The sequence below is a fragment of the Juglans microcarpa x Juglans regia genome, chromosome 8D (genome assembly GCF_004785595.1).
Source record: "Juglans microcarpa x Juglans regia isolate MS1-56 chromosome 8D, Jm3101_v1.0, whole genome shotgun sequence".
NCBI classification, from domain to species: domain Eukaryota; kingdom Viridiplantae; phylum Streptophyta; class Magnoliopsida; order Fagales; family Juglandaceae; genus Juglans; species Juglans microcarpa x Juglans regia.
Genome location: NC_054608.1, coordinates 30,446,146 through 30,466,054, shown reverse-complemented (window position 1 = coordinate 30,466,054; position 19,909 = coordinate 30,446,146). Strand labels below are relative to the sequence as shown.

At 31.5% G+C, this 19,909-nt stretch overlaps 3 protein-coding genes across 3 annotated transcripts; 2 read left to right on the top strand and 1 right to left on the bottom strand.

The window, feature by feature from the left end:
* The first annotated feature begins 10,503 nt into the window (after window positions 1–10,503).
* On the top strand, window positions 10,504–11,360 carry LOC121243246. The gene has a single exon (XM_041141341.1). It carries the CDS (start codon window positions 10,686–10,688, stop codon window positions 11,202–11,204), a length of 519 nt encoding a protein of 172 aa, XP_040997275.1. The 5' UTR covers window positions 10,504–10,685; the 3' UTR covers window positions 11,205–11,360.
* Window positions 11,361–12,035: 675 nt separating this feature from the next.
* Window positions 12,036–14,839, top strand: LOC121243449 (putative pentatricopeptide repeat-containing protein At3g15130). The gene is made up of 2 exons (XM_041141564.1): window positions 12,036–12,579; window positions 12,698–14,839. The coding sequence occupies exon 2, from the start codon at window positions 12,736–12,738 to the stop codon at window positions 14,527–14,529; it is 1,794 nt and encodes a 597-aa protein (XP_040997498.1). The 5' UTR covers window positions 12,036–12,579; window positions 12,698–12,735; the 3' UTR covers window positions 14,530–14,839.
* Window positions 14,840–16,696: 1,857 nt separating this feature from the next.
* LOC121241811 (uncharacterized protein At3g17950-like) lies at window positions 16,697–17,752 on the bottom strand. Its single transcript, XM_041139653.1, has 2 exons — window positions 17,464–17,752; window positions 16,697–17,321 (listed from the first exon to the last, which is right to left on the bottom strand). The coding sequence occupies exons 1-2, from the start codon at window positions 17,545–17,547 to the stop codon at window positions 16,794–16,796; spliced, it is 612 nt and encodes a 203-aa protein (XP_040995587.1). The 5' UTR covers window positions 17,548–17,752; the 3' UTR covers window positions 16,697–16,793.
* Between the last annotated feature and the right edge of the window lie 2,157 nt (window positions 17,753–19,909).

Genomic DNA, 19,909 nt, shown 5'->3' with positions numbered 1-19,909 from the left:
TGAGGACTGATATGAATTAGCACAGTTTTTGATCACTTTGGTGCTAAGTTCATACTACATACTACCACATTGGTCGGAGGATGGGGATCCATGTCGATAAGGATATTAGCATTTGTAGCTGTGGAGTAGTCTTACATCGTTTAAGTGGTGTAACGATTTCCATGTTCGATGTTGATATTCTTGTTGGACCGGATCATGTTTTCTAAGGTGCTATCATTTGAGTTATGTATTTGTGTGGCCACCTATGTAGTCTAACCCGAGAGTCATTTTTCAAACATGTTTTATTTTATAGCAATCAATATTTGCCCAAGTGGGAGAATGTTAGAATATTTTAAATATGGGCTTCATTTGATTGCACATTTTATAAAACGGGTTAGACATATATATAGCTCACAATGATATTTTGTTTTAACCCACTAAGTTGAGTGATCATTTGGGGTTTGTTACACCTTAGTAATATAGGATTATATCCTATTTATATTGTGGTATAATTACGTATGTAGGCCTGGAAAATCAAGGGTCTTGATTATGGAATTTTTATAGACCCATATTAATTTGAGTCTTTAATGGGTGGACTCCATTAGTTTTCTTTTATAAGAGGCTAGGTCCCTCCTCCTCTCCATATGTCCATTGGCTTGCCCCATTGATAGCTGATAATTTGTGAGGAGCAAGGAGGAGAAGATCTACCTATATGCATTCTGCAAACATGGCTTCCGCAGGTATTTTTTTCACCATTTTCGTTTTCAGCATTGCTATCTTAGATTTTGATTTCTAGCATGTATTTTCATGTATTTTTACACACACATCATATATTACACTTTATTTTATATTTTTTTTATCTTATCAAATGTGTGGTATGTGACTGATGAGTAAAAGAATTCAATAAATTTAAGAAGAATAAAACTAAAATAAAAAATAAAAAAAAAGTGTGTTGTATGGTGTGTGGTGCGTAGTGTATGAGATGATGAGTAGTAAATCTCAGTTTGTAAATAGTAGTGAGATAATTTGAGTTAAGTATTTTTTAGATTTTGAAAAAGAGAACTGCTACATTCACAAAAAAATTATACAAAATAAACTCACAAATTGACGTAACTTCGTGGGATCCGTTAGATATACTTTACAATAAAAGTAACTTTACAATTTGACATAGCACATCAAGCCATGTCAATTTGTGTTTTTATTTTTGTGTAATCTCTTTATAGTTAAAGTATTTTCTTTTGAAAAATGAGAGAGAAAGTTGAATAAAAAATATTATAAAATTAAAATATTATTTTTTAATATGATTTTTATTTTAAAATTTGAAAAAGTTGAATTATTTTTTATTTTTTGTTTGAAAGTTTGAAAAAATTATAATTATTAGTTTGAAAATATTGTAATAACTAGTTTGAAATTGTTTGTATTTGAATGATGTTTGAAAATGAAATGAAATAAGATGTAAATTGTTTCCAAACATCTCCAGTTTCAATACTCATTTTCCTATGTAACATAAATTTTTAAGACCTAAAGCGGAACAAAGATAGACACATAAAATAATTCCATAATATTTATGACTACATGAGTAAATTTATCGAACAATATTAAATGCTCAATAAATGTTGTAAAATCCACTTTATGCTCAATAAAATCCGGACAACAGCTCTTTAAAAAAAAAAATGAAACGAATACGTTTCCCTTAATTAGGCCTATAAATAAGTCAGCATGCATGTTTTGTGTTTGAATATCTTTAACTGCCCCAGTTCAAGCTTGAATTTGTTTAATTTTGATTCATTAATTCTGGACCGTTTGATGATATTACTCATAACTTATATAAATAAATAGGTATAATTAAATTCAACTTTGAAACAGATAATCCAACCCCAAATTAGATTTCTCTCTACTTTAAAAAAAACATATATAGCTTAGTTTAATATATGGCATAAGAGTACTAGTATTGGACTCATCAAATGAGTCCAATCTTTAAAATTTGATGATTTTGGCTTTAAAATCTTGGCATTGAATTCACCATATACTCAAATGTCAAGCTTTTAGCTACAATACATTCATCTTCATCTTCAAATTTAAAGACTCACTATTCACACTCTATAACCATTATTTTATTTATTTAAATGATTGTTTCCCAATTTTGAGCCACAATATATTTAAGTTAGGAAATAATAATTTAAATATCAAATTAAATTATTAATTAATATATAGTTAGTGTAATTGTAAAATATGAAAAAAAATAAATTTAAAATATTATTATTAACAAAATAATATTATATTATTATTTTGATGAATTCAATGGCTAATCTAATGTGAGGTTATGGATAGAAAGGTTTTGGGTTTATGAAAAATATGTACTTTTTATCAAATTTTAAAGATGAAAATAATGAATCCAATACTAATGCTCTAAGCGATGATTTAACAAGGTATAGCTTAGAATTCAAGCAATAACCTGAATTCAAATTTCAAATCAACTTTACGTCTCAATTCGAATGTTCCTAACAAGTGGACAGAGTGTTGTATGACCTAGAACGTGAAGTATAGTAGTATATAGTTATAATTTAAATTATTAAAATTGCTATTTCTTATCTGTTTAAATTTTTGAGATAAGTGATGATATAATAATAATTGATTTATCTTTTGAGACGAGTAATGATATAATAATAATTGATTTCGTTTGGATAGTGAGATGAGATGTGATGAGTTGAGATGAAAGTTGAAAGTTGAATAAAATATTATTAGAATATTATTTTTAATATTATTATTATTTTAAGAGTTGAAAAATGTGAATTATTTATTATATTTTATGTAGAGATTTGAAAAAATTGTAATGATGAGTTAATATCACTTCTCAATCCAAACGGGACCGAATAAATGGGGCATCATTAATAAGTGAATTAAAAATTAAGCAGACGCATTTCAAAACAAATTTTCCCTTAAAGACTTTGAAACATTTTTATGCCTGTTACTACTTCATTGGTAAGCACTGTTTGAATTGAGAGATGAGATAAGATGGGTTGAGATAATTTGTGAATAATAGTAAGATTTGTAAGTTAAGATGAGTTGAGATAGTTTTTGAAAAGTTTGTGTGTTTGAAGATGAGCCAACATCTTCAGTGATCCGAGAGCCGATACCTAGGCAAAGTGAACAGTGTGAACAAACTTTTAATTTCCCTATTATGTGCACAGATGTGCCTAGATTAATATAATCTCATAAAAATAAATTTATAAACTTACGTAATTTAATTTGATGTGTTAGATTTATTTATATTAAAATTAATTATAATATGATATACAGGTTATATCAATTTATAAATATTTTTTTATAATATCAAATTTATAATTTTACTAATAAACTATTTATAATGTATAGTTTTAAAGGTAAATAATAAAGCTCGAACAGCTATCCAAATAAAATGATTGTTTTAGCATCCAACCACATCTTTGAATATGAGTATAGCTGCGGCCACTGAATTTTTCCACCGAATGCCGTACCGAATGATGTGGCAGAAACCTAGCAGCCTCCTCGAAACCAAGCCAAGGCACCCTCATTCCTCTCCCGGCCCCGTTCTTCGTAAAATCAATTGACTAATACTATTCATCATTTTAATTTTTATTATTTTTTTATTATCTTATAACATTGAATTAGATAATTAAAAATTATTTATTACATTTCACTTATAAACTTATTATTTAATATCATATTATGAAATAATAGAAATTAAAATGATAAATAGATTTTTTTAAATCAATTATCTCATCTGAAAAAAAGGCACTATTCTTGAACCTGCCGAGCAGAGCTCCAATATTTTCGGCTCCCCTTCTGCGTCTCTCGCTCTCCCTTAGCAGTAATCTTAAGACCAAGTTTGGATACAAAAAATATTTCATCTTATCTCATCTCACTATATATAATCATTATAATTTTTTCAAATTCTCTCACAAAATACAATAAACAATTTAATTTTTTTTAAATTTTAAAACAATAATAATATTAAAAAATAATATACTAACAATATTTTATATCAACTTTCAACTTTTATCTCAACTCATCTCATCTCAATTCACTATCCAAACATCTCTAAGTGTTACGAAATTAATTAATCAATATATATATGAGAAATTATATTTATAATCATAGAGTGCGTAAGCACTGCTCACTTTTTTTAAAAAAATAAATAAATATAAAATTTACATAAAAAAATTAATTTTTTAATAATAAACTTTATATTTTTTTAAAAAAATACACGACACTTACATGATACATGATTGTATATATAATTAATCTACTAAAAAAAAAGAGGAGCGTTGGAAATAATCACAGTAAAGCAGCACAGGGCAAGGTTACCTAAAAAATAGTTCGGTTCGATACCGATTCTTCTATGATATTTTTCTCTCTTCCCGTGGCGGAGCTCACTATGGCAGAAAAGCCAACAAAAATATTTTATAAAAATAAATCTATAAATTGATATTACTTGATTTGATACGTTAGATTGTAAAATTATTTTTATTATAAAATAGATTTAACATATTATATAAAATCATGTCAAATTATAAGTTTATTTTATAAAATATTTTTATAATACAAAATATTTGTAAAACATTTTTAAGTATGGCTATGTTTTCATTCGTTCGCTGTCTCTGAAGTGTGAAGATGAGCATTTCCCAAAGAAAATGTGCCAGAGCTGGAGCTCAAGGTGGTTGTGTAGTGTACTTTTCAAACAAGAGGCCAAAAAAAAAAGGAAGAAAAAAACAGATTTTCCGCTGCCGGGATTTGAACCCGGATTCTCTATGATTAGAATTGCAATTGTGCTACAGCGGATTGTTCTCTTTCTTTTTTATCTTTATAGTTTATTCATCTTCGCTAATTTCTCGTTACAAGCAAAAGATATAGAGGTTTGTTACCTATGATAACATCATTTATAGCTGGATCATTGAAATCTTAAAAAATTCAAAATACTAATTATTTCTTAATATAGCTGATATAGAATGTTTCCACATAAACGATGTATTGGATTTGTAAGAACTGAGCCTTATAAGGGCATTCTTATTGGATTGGTTAAATGATTCTTTAAATTTTAGTTAATATCACATGAATTTATATTTATCTATTCTATTTAAATTCAATTCTCACATTGAGTTATCTATTTATTCTCTATATAATAATAAAATATTATTATTTTAATAATTAACTAATTTTATTTTCATCACGTTTTTTAATTTTACTAATTAAATGTTAATAATAATTATATTCTAATTAAATTAATATTAAAAAATATTAAATTAATAATAATTAATCTAATTAAATTAATATTAAAAAAAGTATTATTAAATGTTAATAATAATTATATTCTAATTAAATTAATATTAAAAAAGTATTATTAAATGTTAATAATAATTATATTCTAAATGTTAAATGTTAATTATATTCTAATTAATTTAATTTGTTTGCTTGGAGTGAGAAACTAATATTTTAATGTTTGAAGAAGTAATTGTAGTTAGCTATATTTGGTGAAGTACTGTAACTGAAATTCAAATTATTTTAGAGATGTCCAATTCAATGTAAGGTTTTTTTATACAGATTATTTAAATCTTAGCCATCTTTTAACTTTGACCAAATCAATAAAGATGTTCTAAATAAATTTTTTCAAAAATATATATATCTCAAGGGTTATGAAATAAATTAATCAATTAATTTAGTCACAAAAAAGAGGAAAACCTTGTTGAAGACATGTTTCACCACCAACTAACTTCGACCAAAAACCTGCAACAAGGAAAAAGGGTGGCTCGATGTGTTTGGTACACTTCCGTTATTTAAGTTAGAAATATAGATGTATTTCTTGACAATAGGGGTATGGAATCGTAATTTAGCTGGTCTTAGCCCCTTATATAGGGGGTGGACTGTTGCTAATAAGAATAGTTCATATTCTCGGGAAGTCGAGAAAGAGTAATGTTATATGCAGTCGTGTAATGTATAAGTACCGTGCAGTCGCTTTGAAAAAAAGTGGAATCTATTATTAAAAAATTATTATTTTTTCATATAAGACTCATATTTATTCATTTTTTCAAAATGATTATACAGTACTTACACACTCACGACTGTAAATATTATTTTTCTTAAAAAAAAATATTGTACTAATGTATTTTAATTGACTTATCAACACCCAATTATCCTAATTTTCAATTCTTCACAAAGACTTCATGAGTAAGGATGACAATTATTCAACACGACCCATGGATTTTATTGGAATCCCTTTGTGCTACAAGCTTCACCAAAATTACTCTGCCTACTAGTAAAAGCGTCTCCTTCCACCCTTATATAGCGTTTTCCAAGCTATTTTCTTTCATCCAAGTTATCGGAACTCTATGAAAAGATGCACGAAATGTCGTTTTCTTATACTTTTCTATTTCAAAGAACAGGATAAGAATGGATTATCAGAATTTTAGCTAATAAATAAGATATATATACAACTATTTTACAACCAACCAATCTGACAATATCAGTTCATACAACATAAAAAAATATATATATTTAAAAAAATCTTATTTGAATTTCAAACTTTATATAACCATTCCATTTTAAATGGAATTAAAAAAAGGCTATATATTTATCACTACTCAAATTTCTTTTTGAGAAATGATAATTGCACTCGTGAATGCGCAAATGTCGTGCATTCATTTTGAAAAAAATAAATAAATTCGAGACCTACATGAAAAAATAATAATCTTTTAATAGAAGACTATATTTTTTTTTCAAAATAACTTTACAATGCTTACACACTCTACGACTGTAATGGACCTTGGGTGAGGAGATCTTTTAAGGCTATTTTTATAGTTTGATCTTTGGGTCCATGGGTCTTCACGGTCCATTTATCCAACAATATCAAGCTTGTTACAAGCCTCAAGTGTTTGTAGTAAAGATATCAACTACGAATAAAGCTCGTTGCCAACATCATAACTACTCATGTTTAGCCGTTATTCAAAATTCAATCCCAAGGCTGTTTGTGTGACAAAAAGAGAAGAACAAGAAAACAAAACAAGCTGAGCATTTATTTGTTCTAAACATTCCATCTTAAATCATCATTTATTCTAACAGCTTAATACTTTTTTAATACTCTTTATATGTGAGCCAGATTTCATTCAATGAGTACATTTAACATGTGAAATATTTAATTAAATATGTAGTTTTAATTACTGAAATCATTTCTTAATATTTTATCATTCATATGAGCCAAACTCTTCTTCAATAAATGTGTCCAACATGTAAAATATTTAATTGAGAAATGATAGTTACAGTCGTAAGTATGCAAGCATTGCACAATCATTTTGAAAAAAAGTAAATAAATATGAGACCTACATAAAAAAAAAAATTAATTTTTTAATTGTGGGTCACGCTTTTTTTCAAAACAACTGCATGACGCTTGCGCACTCTACGACTGTATATAACATTACTCTATTTAATTACACGGAATAAAATATAGAGTTAGAGTTCAAACAAAATTGTGTTGTAATGCCATATTAAATCACATCTTAACAATTTAATTGTCCAATGAAGGGGGATAAAATATCCCAGACCCAACCTATCAAAAAGCTCACACTAGAAGACAAATGAAGAGAAAGAAGGAATAGAAAAGAGAGGACCAGGAAAAAGAAAATATTAGAAGGAATGAAGGTGGCCGCGAAAAGGAAAATAACAAAGTGGAGAAAAGAGAAGTGGTCAGATACATAAGAGAAAATGTTGTCGTTCCTTATCACGCCCAAGGCAAGGGATAAAAAGGGGTTAGACCAGGCAAGAAAAGGGATTCTTCTTATTCAGCTTCTTCAACCTCACGACGAGAGCTCCAACGATAATATTTTCTCGAGCAAATAGATCTCCGACTTCTATTGTATAATGAGAAAGAAAAGACTATGAGAGACTGCAAAATACTCATGTTATAGTGGATTTCCTCTCCCCAAACACCCATATACGTAGGTATTATGTTAAACTACGTAAATCTGTGTGTCTCAACCTCTTTTATTTTTCATTTATATATTTTTCATTTATATATTTTTCATTCACTGTCATAGATGTTCGCACGAATACCGTACAACTATATTGGACCACCATTGGGAGGCTCCAAACCATACCGATCGAGGCCCAAATTTTTATAGCGGGTCGAGAATGACTATTTCTCCCCTTCCGGCCTATTGTGCAATTTTTCAACATTAACATCCAAGTTAGATTCTTCATTCACAAGCAAATTTAATATTTCCCAGTCTCTTACAACCACTCATCGCAAAAGTATTTCAAATCTGTAAGACTTGGAGTTAATTAAGCACTCACAATATAATTAAACGCACTTGTCATTATCACTATTATTTTGTTATTTGAACGCATCCTTTAATGCAACCCTGGCCTTACGGCTTTACACCCCAAGAGCCCCCAAGTTTTTACTTAAAACCTAGAGTTCAAAAAGTATTGTTTCAATGAATTTGGCGAAAAAAAAGCATAAAATTTAAAGAGTACCGTTATTTTAAAATTTTTACACTACACATTATTTATGTGACATAATTTAATTTATAAGATATTTTTTTATAAATCAAAATTTACCATTTAAGTGTTGTGAATTATGTGATTTACACACCGACTTAAAAATATAATAACTCAACCATGAATGTTTTCCCACTTTTGGTGGATATATTGTACTACCACTCAATATTCCTCCCTAATTAATTAGTACTTTGTTCTTGACTTCTCATGGATAAATACCAAATCATATTGAAAAGAAAAATCAATTTGATGGTATGATATTTTGCGAGTGGGTGAGATCAATACCTTCTCATATAATCTGAATTATCAAATAATTATTACGTCATTTTAAAACTTTGAGCTCAGTACAAGAAGAAGCTCATTTTAAAATTATTTTTGTGTAATCTTTTTATGTCTATAATACTTCTCAAATAAAAATAATAGCATATATGTGTTTTTGATGAAAATATGAATAGGTTTCAACCGAACTAAAAGCAGTTCGAAACTTGATAGTGTCAAGATCAGCAAATATAGCCTGTTAATGTCAAAAAATTGCACAATAGACCGAAAATTGAGAAAGAGTAATTCTCGACTCACATTGGTGATTCAGGCTTCGATATGATACTTTTTACGTTCATCTATAAAATAATAATAAATAATCAAATAGAAATAAATAAAAGGAGCATAGAAATTTACGTGATTCGACATAAAAGCCAAGCTAGTTAGTACCTGATTGCCCAGTAGAGAGTAAGAGGCAAATAGCTGGAGGTTGTCTATTTTATCATTTATGATGAAGTTGAATTTCCAAAATTCTTCACAAAAAAAGAAAAAAAAAATACAAAAGAATCTAATGCATGTATGGAATATTTGTAAGCTGGAAAACATAGCATTAGACAATGACTGCAGACCTATCAAAGATTTTACAATGTAAAACACTTCACTTCCTTGTTACATAATATTCCTTTCGTATCTTTTAAAGATTACTGTTACATCTATAAAAGAAGTACGTAAAAATAATTTCATAAACTGACGTAGTTTCATCTGATCTATTAAATGTACTTTATAATAAAAATAATTTTATAATATAATGAATCATATCAAATCACATCAATTTATGTGATTATTTTTATATAATCTCTTTGTTATTAGAATATTTTCCCTTTTAAAATATTTGCATTTTTTGGGATAATCTATTATGTTAGGTGAGCATCTCGACGGAATAAAATCAAAGAAGTTGCTCCTTACCATATTCAATCATTAGTTAGGTGGTGTCCTTAAGTGAGAGCTCTGCAACATTTTCCAAACTATACTCCATGCCTCACCATGTGCTCCTTTTATAAACAAATTCAACAATCTTCTTTAAAAATAATGGAAAATTAGTATAAAAACAAGACAAATTGGAATCACAGGACTAGGGTGACTGCTATGTGCCCTGGCATTTCATGCAATTAATGCAGTTTGATGAGAACATTCATATCATACATTACAGTTGGCCTGATTTCCTGTTCTCTAACTTTTTCAAGTGCTACAGTTATAAAAATAAACTCACAAATAGATATGACTTCATATGATATGTTACGTATTATGCATATCAAGTTACGTCAGTTTATAAATTTACTTTTATAAATCTTTTTATAATTAAAACATTTCTCGAAAAAGATAGACGCCTGATATTGAATCTTATAGTATTATTCGTTGTTGGGCCAACTTCTACTCCCTCTCTCTCTCACTAATTTCATGAAATATGAGGGTAAAAGAGTAAACTTATATTTTTAAGTGGTGTGTAAGAGTGTAAAACTTATGTCTAAAATTTTTCTTTCGAATCTAGATAAAAACTTGGAAGATTGTGATTCATAGAAGATGCACGGAAGTAATGTGCTGCTTAGGTCCCTCAGTTACACGCACTCTCTTTAATTACCTGGCCTACACTTTCTGCATGAAAATCCATGCACCTGCCCGCCTGCCTGTACTTGTAATCTGATCTCCTTAAAATAAACTAGCAAATCCCCATCTCTCTCTCTCTCTCCCTCACAACCACTACCATCTTGTATGCATAAATTCATTCATATTCAACAAGAATACACACTATATAGCAACCTCAACGCCCCATCTGCCCAACATTGACTCACTCTGCAGTAGGATTTCAAGACCCATTTCCTTGAAACTTCTCTCTCTCTCTCTCTCTCTCAAGCACATCCATGGGGAATGTGACATCTTGTGCTCCTTCCATAATCTCATCAAGTGGAGCAGTGAAGGTCTTATTCAGCGATGGAAGATTTGAAGTCTACACAAAGCCAGTAAAAGCAGCAGAGCTCATGCTAGAGAATCCTGGACAATTTGTCTGCGAATCCAGCACCCTCAAAGTTGGCCACAGGATTCAAGGCCTTCTAGCAGATGAAGAGCTTGAGCTGCGGCGCCAGTTCTACTTCCTCCTTCCCATGGAGCTCCTCTACTCGGTCCTTACACTCGAGGAAATGAGCTCTCTCTCTTACAGATCTTCCAAGGCTTTAAAGCGTGGAAGCTTCAACAACTTGGGCAAGATCTTCCCTGTGCTTGGGGAGTTTTGCATGTTTCCTTCTGAAGCCAAGACATTAAATGGTGATCAAGACACTGATCATGATCTTCAGCAAGAACCAGTCCTGCAGAGGTACTCAAAGCAGAGATCATGGAAGCCTGCGTTGGAGACTATTGCTGAAACACCATGTAGACAATCATGAGATCTCACACATAGCTGTATTTTCTTTTTCTTTTCTTTTTTTTCTTGAATTTCCTTTTCTTCATCAAGTCTTTTTGTGTTATTTATTTTTTAGATTATGAGTAATAAGGTAAAGAGGAAAACTTTGATATTCTCGGATATTTCAATGTCTATACGATTTATATGATATAATATTTAAACTCACTCATTAAACTCAACATGGTTGGTTATGTAATATTTAAAACTCAATTCCAAAATGTTTTAGTATTTTCGATGGAACGATACTAAATATTATTACATTAATTATTTTTAAAATGAGTTATAAAATAGCTATATAATATAAGAAAATTTAGGCCTTGTTTGGATATATAAATACTCTCAACTCATCTCATCTCATTATTACAACTTTTTTAAATTTTCATAATAAATAATTCAACTTTTTCAAATCCCAAAACAATAATAATATTAAAAAAAATAATATTTTAACAATATTTTATTTAGCTCATATAAAACCATCTCATCTCACTATCCAAACGAATATTTTTTTTTACTAAATTAGAGTTCTTCTCATTATTTGAATGGAGGACTTAATTTTTTAGGATTAATTAGGTTTAATCATTAATAAAGAAGCACGATATAGATACAAAATTGAGGTATGATGAATTTTTAAAACTCTAAAGTTATTAAAAAAAACTATAGAATTTATAAAAATATCTCACCTTAAATTATTAAAATTGATATAATTCAAAGTTTTTAATAAAATGATGAACATTTATGGTTGTTTTTTCATAGTGGGCTGAAAGTTAATGATCGGCTCGGCCCATTATAAACCCCATTGATTCCTGTCTTTCATGCTCTGTCGCTCAATGCTCATTGCTCTCCGCCTCGCCCGGTTTGTCTTTTGGTTTCTCGGCCGAACTTTATACTTCTCCTCACCCTATCATCTCTATCTTCCGGTTTTACATGAAAAAATCTCTCAACTTTTTTAGAAAATCAAACAAATCTGGTTGGAAAGATTTTCTGGTGAATCTATTTGGTTCTTTCTGTGAATTTTCTCCGGCGGAGGTGTTGTGAACTGATTTTATTTTGTGCTGTTTTGTGTTTTGCATCGTGATTTCGTAGCCTATCGGGAGCTCAGAAAAATGGTTGTTATATGATTGTTGTTGGGTCTAACCAAACATTTTGGATCATTACAAAGGGCTTGAACTTCCCTAGCAACCTGGAATTTTATTGACCTCCTTCCTATACGCAGATCGATATTACTGTTTTTATCAGTTTGGAATGGTATATGAGCTTTGTCCTCGTTATTATAATGTAGCAGACTGTGATACAGATAAAGATATGGGCAGCGCTCCCAAACTCGTTCACGTTCTACGTTACCGCCAGCCTTTGCAATGGTAGGTGAAAGGTTCTTTCGAGTATTCAGATATTCATCAACTATTCATGCAGAATGGGCATAGTTAGTGAACAATTTATATTCCCATTGATTCCAAGTTTTACAATACATAATAACAGGCTATGCCAGCGTGCGGGAGCATGAAGTCTAGACATAGATGCCCCGTCCAACTCCTCTCTTTATAGCCACAAGGTTGCCTTCTTTCGTTCGATGTTGTCGAAGGTTTTTTGCATCGGACAGTTTTGAAAACTCAGCCGAGGAAGAAATTTATTCTACTCTGTTGCGTAGATATGCAGAAAAATCTGACTCATATAACGGAAGAGGAATTCATGCTAAGTTCGTCAAAGGTTCTCTTCCCTTTTCTCTTTTCCTCCGTAATCACTTACTCAATATGTATGTTAAATGCGGTGATCTGGTCAATGGTCTCCTACTGTTTGAGGAAATGCCCGAAAAGAATGTCGTGTCGTGGTCAGCTGTCATTGCGGGTCTCGTTCAACATGGTTGTCCTAATGAAGCTCTTTCTCTGTTTTGCCGTATGCACCGTGATGGAACAACGAAGCCCAACGAATTCACCCTCGTCAGCACACTCCACGCATGCTCGTTAGTGCAGAATTTGACGCAGGCATATCAACTTTATTCATTCGTTGTTCGCTTGGGATTTGAGTCAAACATTTTCTTGCTGAATGCCTTCCTGACAGCTTTGATTAGGCATGGTGAATTGGCAGGGGCTCTGGAAGTCTTTGAGAATTGTCGAACTAAGGATATTGTGTCTTGGAATGCCATGATGGCTGGGTTTTTGCAGTTCTCTTTTGCGGACGTGCCCAAATTTTGCTATCGAATGATTTGTGAAGGTGTGAAGCCTGATAGCTTCTCATTTTCCAGTGTTCTCACCGGGCTGGCTGCCCTTTCTGACTTTAAATTAGGATTGCAGGTTCATGCTCAGCTTGTCAGATATGGTTATGGTGTCGAGATTTGTGTGGGGAACTCTTTGGCAGATATGTATATGAAAAATCAGAAGTTGGTTGAAGGGTTTAAAGCTTTTGATGAGATGCCAGTGAGAGATGTGTGCTCGTGGACTCAGATGGCTGCAGGATGCCTACAGTGTGGAGAACCAAGCAAAGCACTTGAGATTGTTGCAGAGATGAAGAAGATGGGTGTAAAACCGAACAAGTTTACCCTTGCGACTGCCTTGAATGCCTGTGCTAATTTGGCTTCATTGGAGGAAGGGAAGAAAGTTCACGGCTTGAGAATCAAGCTCGGAACTGACATTGATGTCTGTGTAGATAATGCTTTACTAGATATGTATGCAAAATGTGGGTGTGTGGACAACGCATGGACAGTTTTCCAATCCATGAATGATCATTCTATTGTCTCATGGACGACAATGATCATGGCATGTGCAATAAACGGCCTAGCTAGGAAAGCTCTCAAGATTTATGATGAGATGAGGCTGAAGGATATTCAGCCAAACTACATAACCTTCATTTGTGTGCTTTATGCATGTGGCCAAGGAGGTTTTATCGATGAAGGGTGGGAGTTATTCGCCTCCATGACCCGTGATTATGGAATCCTTCCTGTAGAAGATCACTATGCATGCATGGTAAATCTTCTAGGTCGAGCTGGACGTATCAAAGAAGCCGAGGAATTCATTTTAAGAATGCCATTTCAACCAGGTGTGCTAGTTTGGAAAACTTTGCTCGGTGCTTGTCATGTATATGGTGATATGGAAATCGGGAAGCGTGCAGCCGAGCATGTATTACATCTGGACGGAAAAGATCCGTCAACCTATGTAGTATTATCCAACTTGTTTGCTGGCTTGAGCAATTGGGATGGGGTAGGGATGCTGAGAGAATTAATGGAAGCTAGGGATGTGAAGAAAATGCCTGCATCTAGTTGGATTGAAATTGAAAAGAACCATTCCCTACTTCCAAAACTTGAAGGATTTATGTAAGGGAAGACCACTCTACTTTTCCCTGTTCTTGCGCTTTGGTTCTTTTTGAAATGTATGGCCAAAAGCTCAAGCATGGGAGGGACTTGCAGTTTCTCTGCAATTTTTTGGTTATCGGGTAGAGTTTCTTAAATCTCAACTTTTTCTTTGAAATTGATTAAAATACCGGTTTGAGCTTTTATTGATCAATTTGTGCACAAAGTTACAAACCAAAATTAACCCGGGGGCTCACAAACAAATCCCCTCAAACTACTATGTAATTTGTAGCGTCCTCTCTAAATTTTCTATTTAGGCAATGTACTCTACAAGAAAATTGCAATCTTCTCTCTCTAAATTTTTTTTGCTTAAAAGAAAGTGTTCACCTTCTGTGCTTTTTCCAGTGGTATACGAAAAAGATTGCCAAGCCAGAAAAAACTGCTGTCAGCTAAATTGTCCCTGTTTTTAGAGGGTGAGTAATCTATATACATTCTTTTTATTTATTTATTGAGATAAATACATTTTGCATATTTCTTTTACAAACTATTAAAAATTGGCACTTTATACTCTTCATTAAAATTTGACTTGATATTGTGTTAAGTGTATCAACTTTGAGTAATGCTACTCATCATCCTATAATATGGTATTAGATGATTAGAAATTATTTATTATATTTCACTTGTGAACCTATCATCTAATGTTATATCATAGGATGATAAGAAAATAGATGATGAATAGATTTTTTCATCAACTTTTTGTTAGTTGAACAATGTAATGTGGATAGTTTATATAATGAAAAGTACCAAATTCCTAATAATTTGAGGAGATAAAGTGTATTTTTCCCTTTTACTCCATAGCTAGGTAGTTTGATAGGTGGAGATGCCATAGGCTGAAGAACCCTTGATTTGTACATTTCTTTTTTATTAGATTAATATAATTTTTTTAGGATAAGAATCATCATGTGATTGAACTCAATTATTCAAGTTTTTGGGATTTTGATGCCAAATATTATGCAATGGGGATTTTACAATTTATTAACATTCTCCAAAAGAAAGATATGTTTAATATAAAAGAACATTGGGTTATTTGCTTTACTGGCAATGCATTGATAAGTTCAAGACCCAATAAATAAATAAATAAAAGCCTTGTAAAAAAAACTTAATCAAAATCCGCACTGCTTTACTCTAAAGCAATGGGTATTATATCTGAAAGTGAAACTTGACATCTCTACCACAAACTTGGGGTAGAGCTAAATTCCAGGAACTTGAACACAGTTACTAATTTAAAAAGCTGAAAAATATATATTTTTCTTTTATTCTAAGCAAATTTGATAGCCATTACTGTTACAGTACAGACCTGCATGAAACCAATTTTTTATAAGATGGGATTTGTATATTGAGATAAGATGAGTTAAGATAAAAGTTGAATGAAATATTATTATAATATTATTTTTTAATATTATTATTATTTAAAAATTTAAAAAAATTAAATTATTTATTATATTTTATAAGAATTTGAAAAAATTATAATGATTAGATGAGATGAGTTAAAAGATTTTTTGTATCCAAACCTCCAAGTGTCACTTATTATTTAGATATTATTAAAAAATTTAAGGATAATCCAAGGAGCCAAAAAGTCTCTCAATTTATCTATTGTAAGGAAAATTAGCTAGTTTAAAAGGAAGTCTTTTTTTTTTTTTTTTTTTTTTTAAAGAGCCCATGAATTAGTACTCATTTGTAAATGAGGAATTCTACTCATTAATTTATTCATTCTCACATTCTATACTTATAATTTTTTTATAAAGTGTGAGAGTATTTTTTATAAAATGAAGATTTTTTTATAAAAAATAAAATGTGAAGTAATGAATAATAATTGATAAAAAAAAAAAAAAAAAAAAAAAAAAAAAAAAAAAAAAAAACCTGTTGGCATTGAAAAATCGCTTGTCAATGCCACATACATATGCGTGTCAGTATGTGATATAATATATTATATATATATATGTGTGTGTGTACACACGCTAAAAGGATAACATCAACTGCTAATATTCTAACCAACCAAAAAGGATCAAAGGAGAAAAAGCAAAAAGCAAAGTCCTCAAAAGCCAAAACCATACATATATATATATATAGGGTAATTTATTTTGGGCAAATAAATATAAAAGCAGCAGAGGCAGAGATGGATAAACTAAAGTCTAAGAGAATATTTAAATCATTAACGATCAATGAAGAATCCCTCCAAAACAATGAACAAAAAGATCCAATAAAAAGGATAAAAAAAAAAAAACAGAAATTTTATCCTGCCCCGCCACTACAGATCCCACTGAGTGAAACCGGGAATCTGCAGAGCGCCCCAGCCGTCGATGCCCCATCATCACCATCGGTGGCCGGCGGAAGAACCCTTCCGTCGGCGAACAACAGCCGTCCGTTCCCGTTCCTCTGCTGATGCTGATGCTGATGCTGCTGCTGTTGCTGCAGCACCACCACGCCTTCGAGCTCTGCCGCGGCCGCACCGAAGAACGCTCCGTCACCGAACCTCCGCTCCACCTCGAGAAACTCGCCCAGCGAGGCTGGCCTTGCCTCGCTGTCCCTGCAAAGCTGCCACCACCTCCGCCGCCGCTCTACCATCGCCTGAGGTGGCTGAGCGTTGTTCTTGTTCTTTCTGGGCTTCTTGGCCCTCCGGGACACCGCGGAAACGGACACCGAAACGGACGTTTGGGGGTCCCGGTGCTGAGATGGGGCTCTGAAGGTAATGGCAGGGAAGCTCACGCCCATTAGAGTCCCCAGAGTTGTGCTTCTATCATGAAAAAAGGACCCTGTAGACTGCAGTATTCATAACCCAAAACAGAAAAAAAAACCCTGAACAAATCAAAATCTACAGAGAAAAAATTTGAATGCATTGGTCAACATGAAAGAAAAAGAAGAGATTTTGAAAAGGTTTGAAGATTTTTGGTTAATGGGGTACCTCGGTGTCAAGATCGGAGGAAGAAACGGAGGAGATAGATGGAGATGAGGGGGGAGGCAGCATGTTGTTTGCTGGATCCAACATTTCTCTCTCTATCTTTCTATGTGTATCTTCTCTTCTCCCAGGGAGAGAGAGATCAGAGAGTGACTCTTTACATAAGATAAATGTAATGTGGGAGTATTGTAGTTGAAGTATTTGCAAGGATTGTGGGGAAAATTGAAAAAGAAAAGTGATGGTTGGGTTTCATTTGGGAAAGAAGATTGTGTTTGAAATGATTAATGTTGTTGTTCAGTTTTTCACTTTGCCCGGCGTCTTTGGTTTTACGGATGGGACGAGCGAGTTGAGATTAACGTTAAAATTTGAATAAGATATTATTAGAATATATTTTTTTAATATTATTTTTATTTTAAGATTTAAAAAAATTAAATTATTTATTTTCTTTTGTATAAAAAATTAAAAAAATTATAATGATTAAATGAGATAAGATGAATTAAGAATAAAAAAATTGTGAAAATAAACTAGACTTAAATCTCAAAATGTCCCTTCAGTTTTGGAAAATATCATTTCTATCTCTCTTTGAAATTTAAAAATGTTGAATATTCATCTGAAAATTTAGATACAATTTTCTCATGTTATATAGAACTGATCATAATTGATTGGAAAAGTCAGTAATCCTTTGTATTTTCTTTGGGAAACTGCCGACACCACTTGCTGGAAAAAGGCCCCGTCATTTTTTACCTCTCTAATTACATAGTCAAAGGTTATGGATCTGTTTTTGATTAGTTCTCTTGATTGGTTTCAATTTAAAAGATATGATTATGAGCTGTGATAGTCTTCATTAGTCAACACCAGTTTTGATTCTTTTCCAACAGTGATATCAAGAAAAGCATCACAGTTTTTTTTTTCTTGGTGCCAAACGAGGGAAAAAAATTATGGTGTGGATTTATTTGTCGTTATTATTAAAAGAGAAATACTTAGCCACAAAGAGATTTCAAAAAAATAAATCTACAAATTGACGTAATATGATGTGATATATTTAAAAAGATCTAACATATCATATGACATTACATCAATTTATAAATTTAATTTTATAGTATTATCCATAGAGGGTTGGCATGGTGATAAAACTTGCTCCTATAAAGTTTCTTAGATGGAAGATTATGAATTCTCTATCGTTTGTAGAATCAGGCCGGCTCAATGGTAAGGTCATTTAGGCCATTGCCTAAGACTCTCATCCTATGTAAGGCTTTCAAAAATAAAAATAAGGTTTTTTTTTTTAATTTTTATTTTAAAAAATAAAAACCATTTCATTAAATAAAATTTTAAATAATTTTTAAAATTTTCAATGTGTGCAAGGCTCCATAATACTAAATTTAATATTTAATACAATGATTTTTAATTATAACTAATACAATGAATTATTTATATTTTAAACAATTTTTTAAAGATCTTACTAAATTGAGGTACAAAATCTGCATTGAAACCTCATTTTAAGTTGTTGTTATAAATATAAATTCACAAAAATTGTATTTAAAGATTTTAAATAAAATCTCATTTTATTGAAAGGTTTGAAAATATTCCATATAATAATTTATATTTTATTATATTATAATTACGAATGACTCACTTAAATTTTACTTTAAGCCTCAATTTGTATTCAGCCGCATCTGTTAAAGTAGAAAAACCAAAGTAACAATTTGAAACTCGTATGAAAAAACTTGCAAGTTATACATTGGGCACCCCTCTTTCGTGGCATTCCATCTCATATTAAAACATACTTTATGGTTGCTCCAAACGGATATTCCTTGTCCTATTTGAAATGAAAAGAAGAGAAAAAGTCTCATTAGGAAGGAGGTGATCTCAAGGAAGGTGGTTACCAAACTTAGGAATAAGGGGTGTGGTGAGAGATGATAACAACCAATACTCGTGTAGGAGGGGGATGTCAAAACTTTACAGCTCAATCTGGGGGCTACCATTCATGTGAAAAGCTTGATGCCCATGTTAGCACTCATTGACATTGCATGAGGAGTCCCAACAAATCAATATGATCCAAGTTTATGGTGTTGCAATTTTTAAGGGTTTTGCTATTTGCAAGTTTGATGTATCAACATACCACTCGGTGTAGAGCTTATTATAGTTCTAAAAAAAAATTAAAATGCTAATATTTTTTCATTATTGTGGAACTCACTTCAATAGTGTATTGGATGAGTAAAAATACAAGTTTGCAAACCGTCTTTCTCACCCGTCCCGCCTTCTGTATGAATGGAGTATGGGACGCCCTATACGACATGTAGATTTCTTTAATATGTTGTATCTCCTTTGTGAACCATGTAAGGGCAACAATGACCAGCATGCTCAACTGGATTTTGATTTGATGTTCAAGAAAGCTTCAAGACTTGAAATAGTGGGGCAATGCATATGTGATCTGGGACTTCTGCACCTAGCA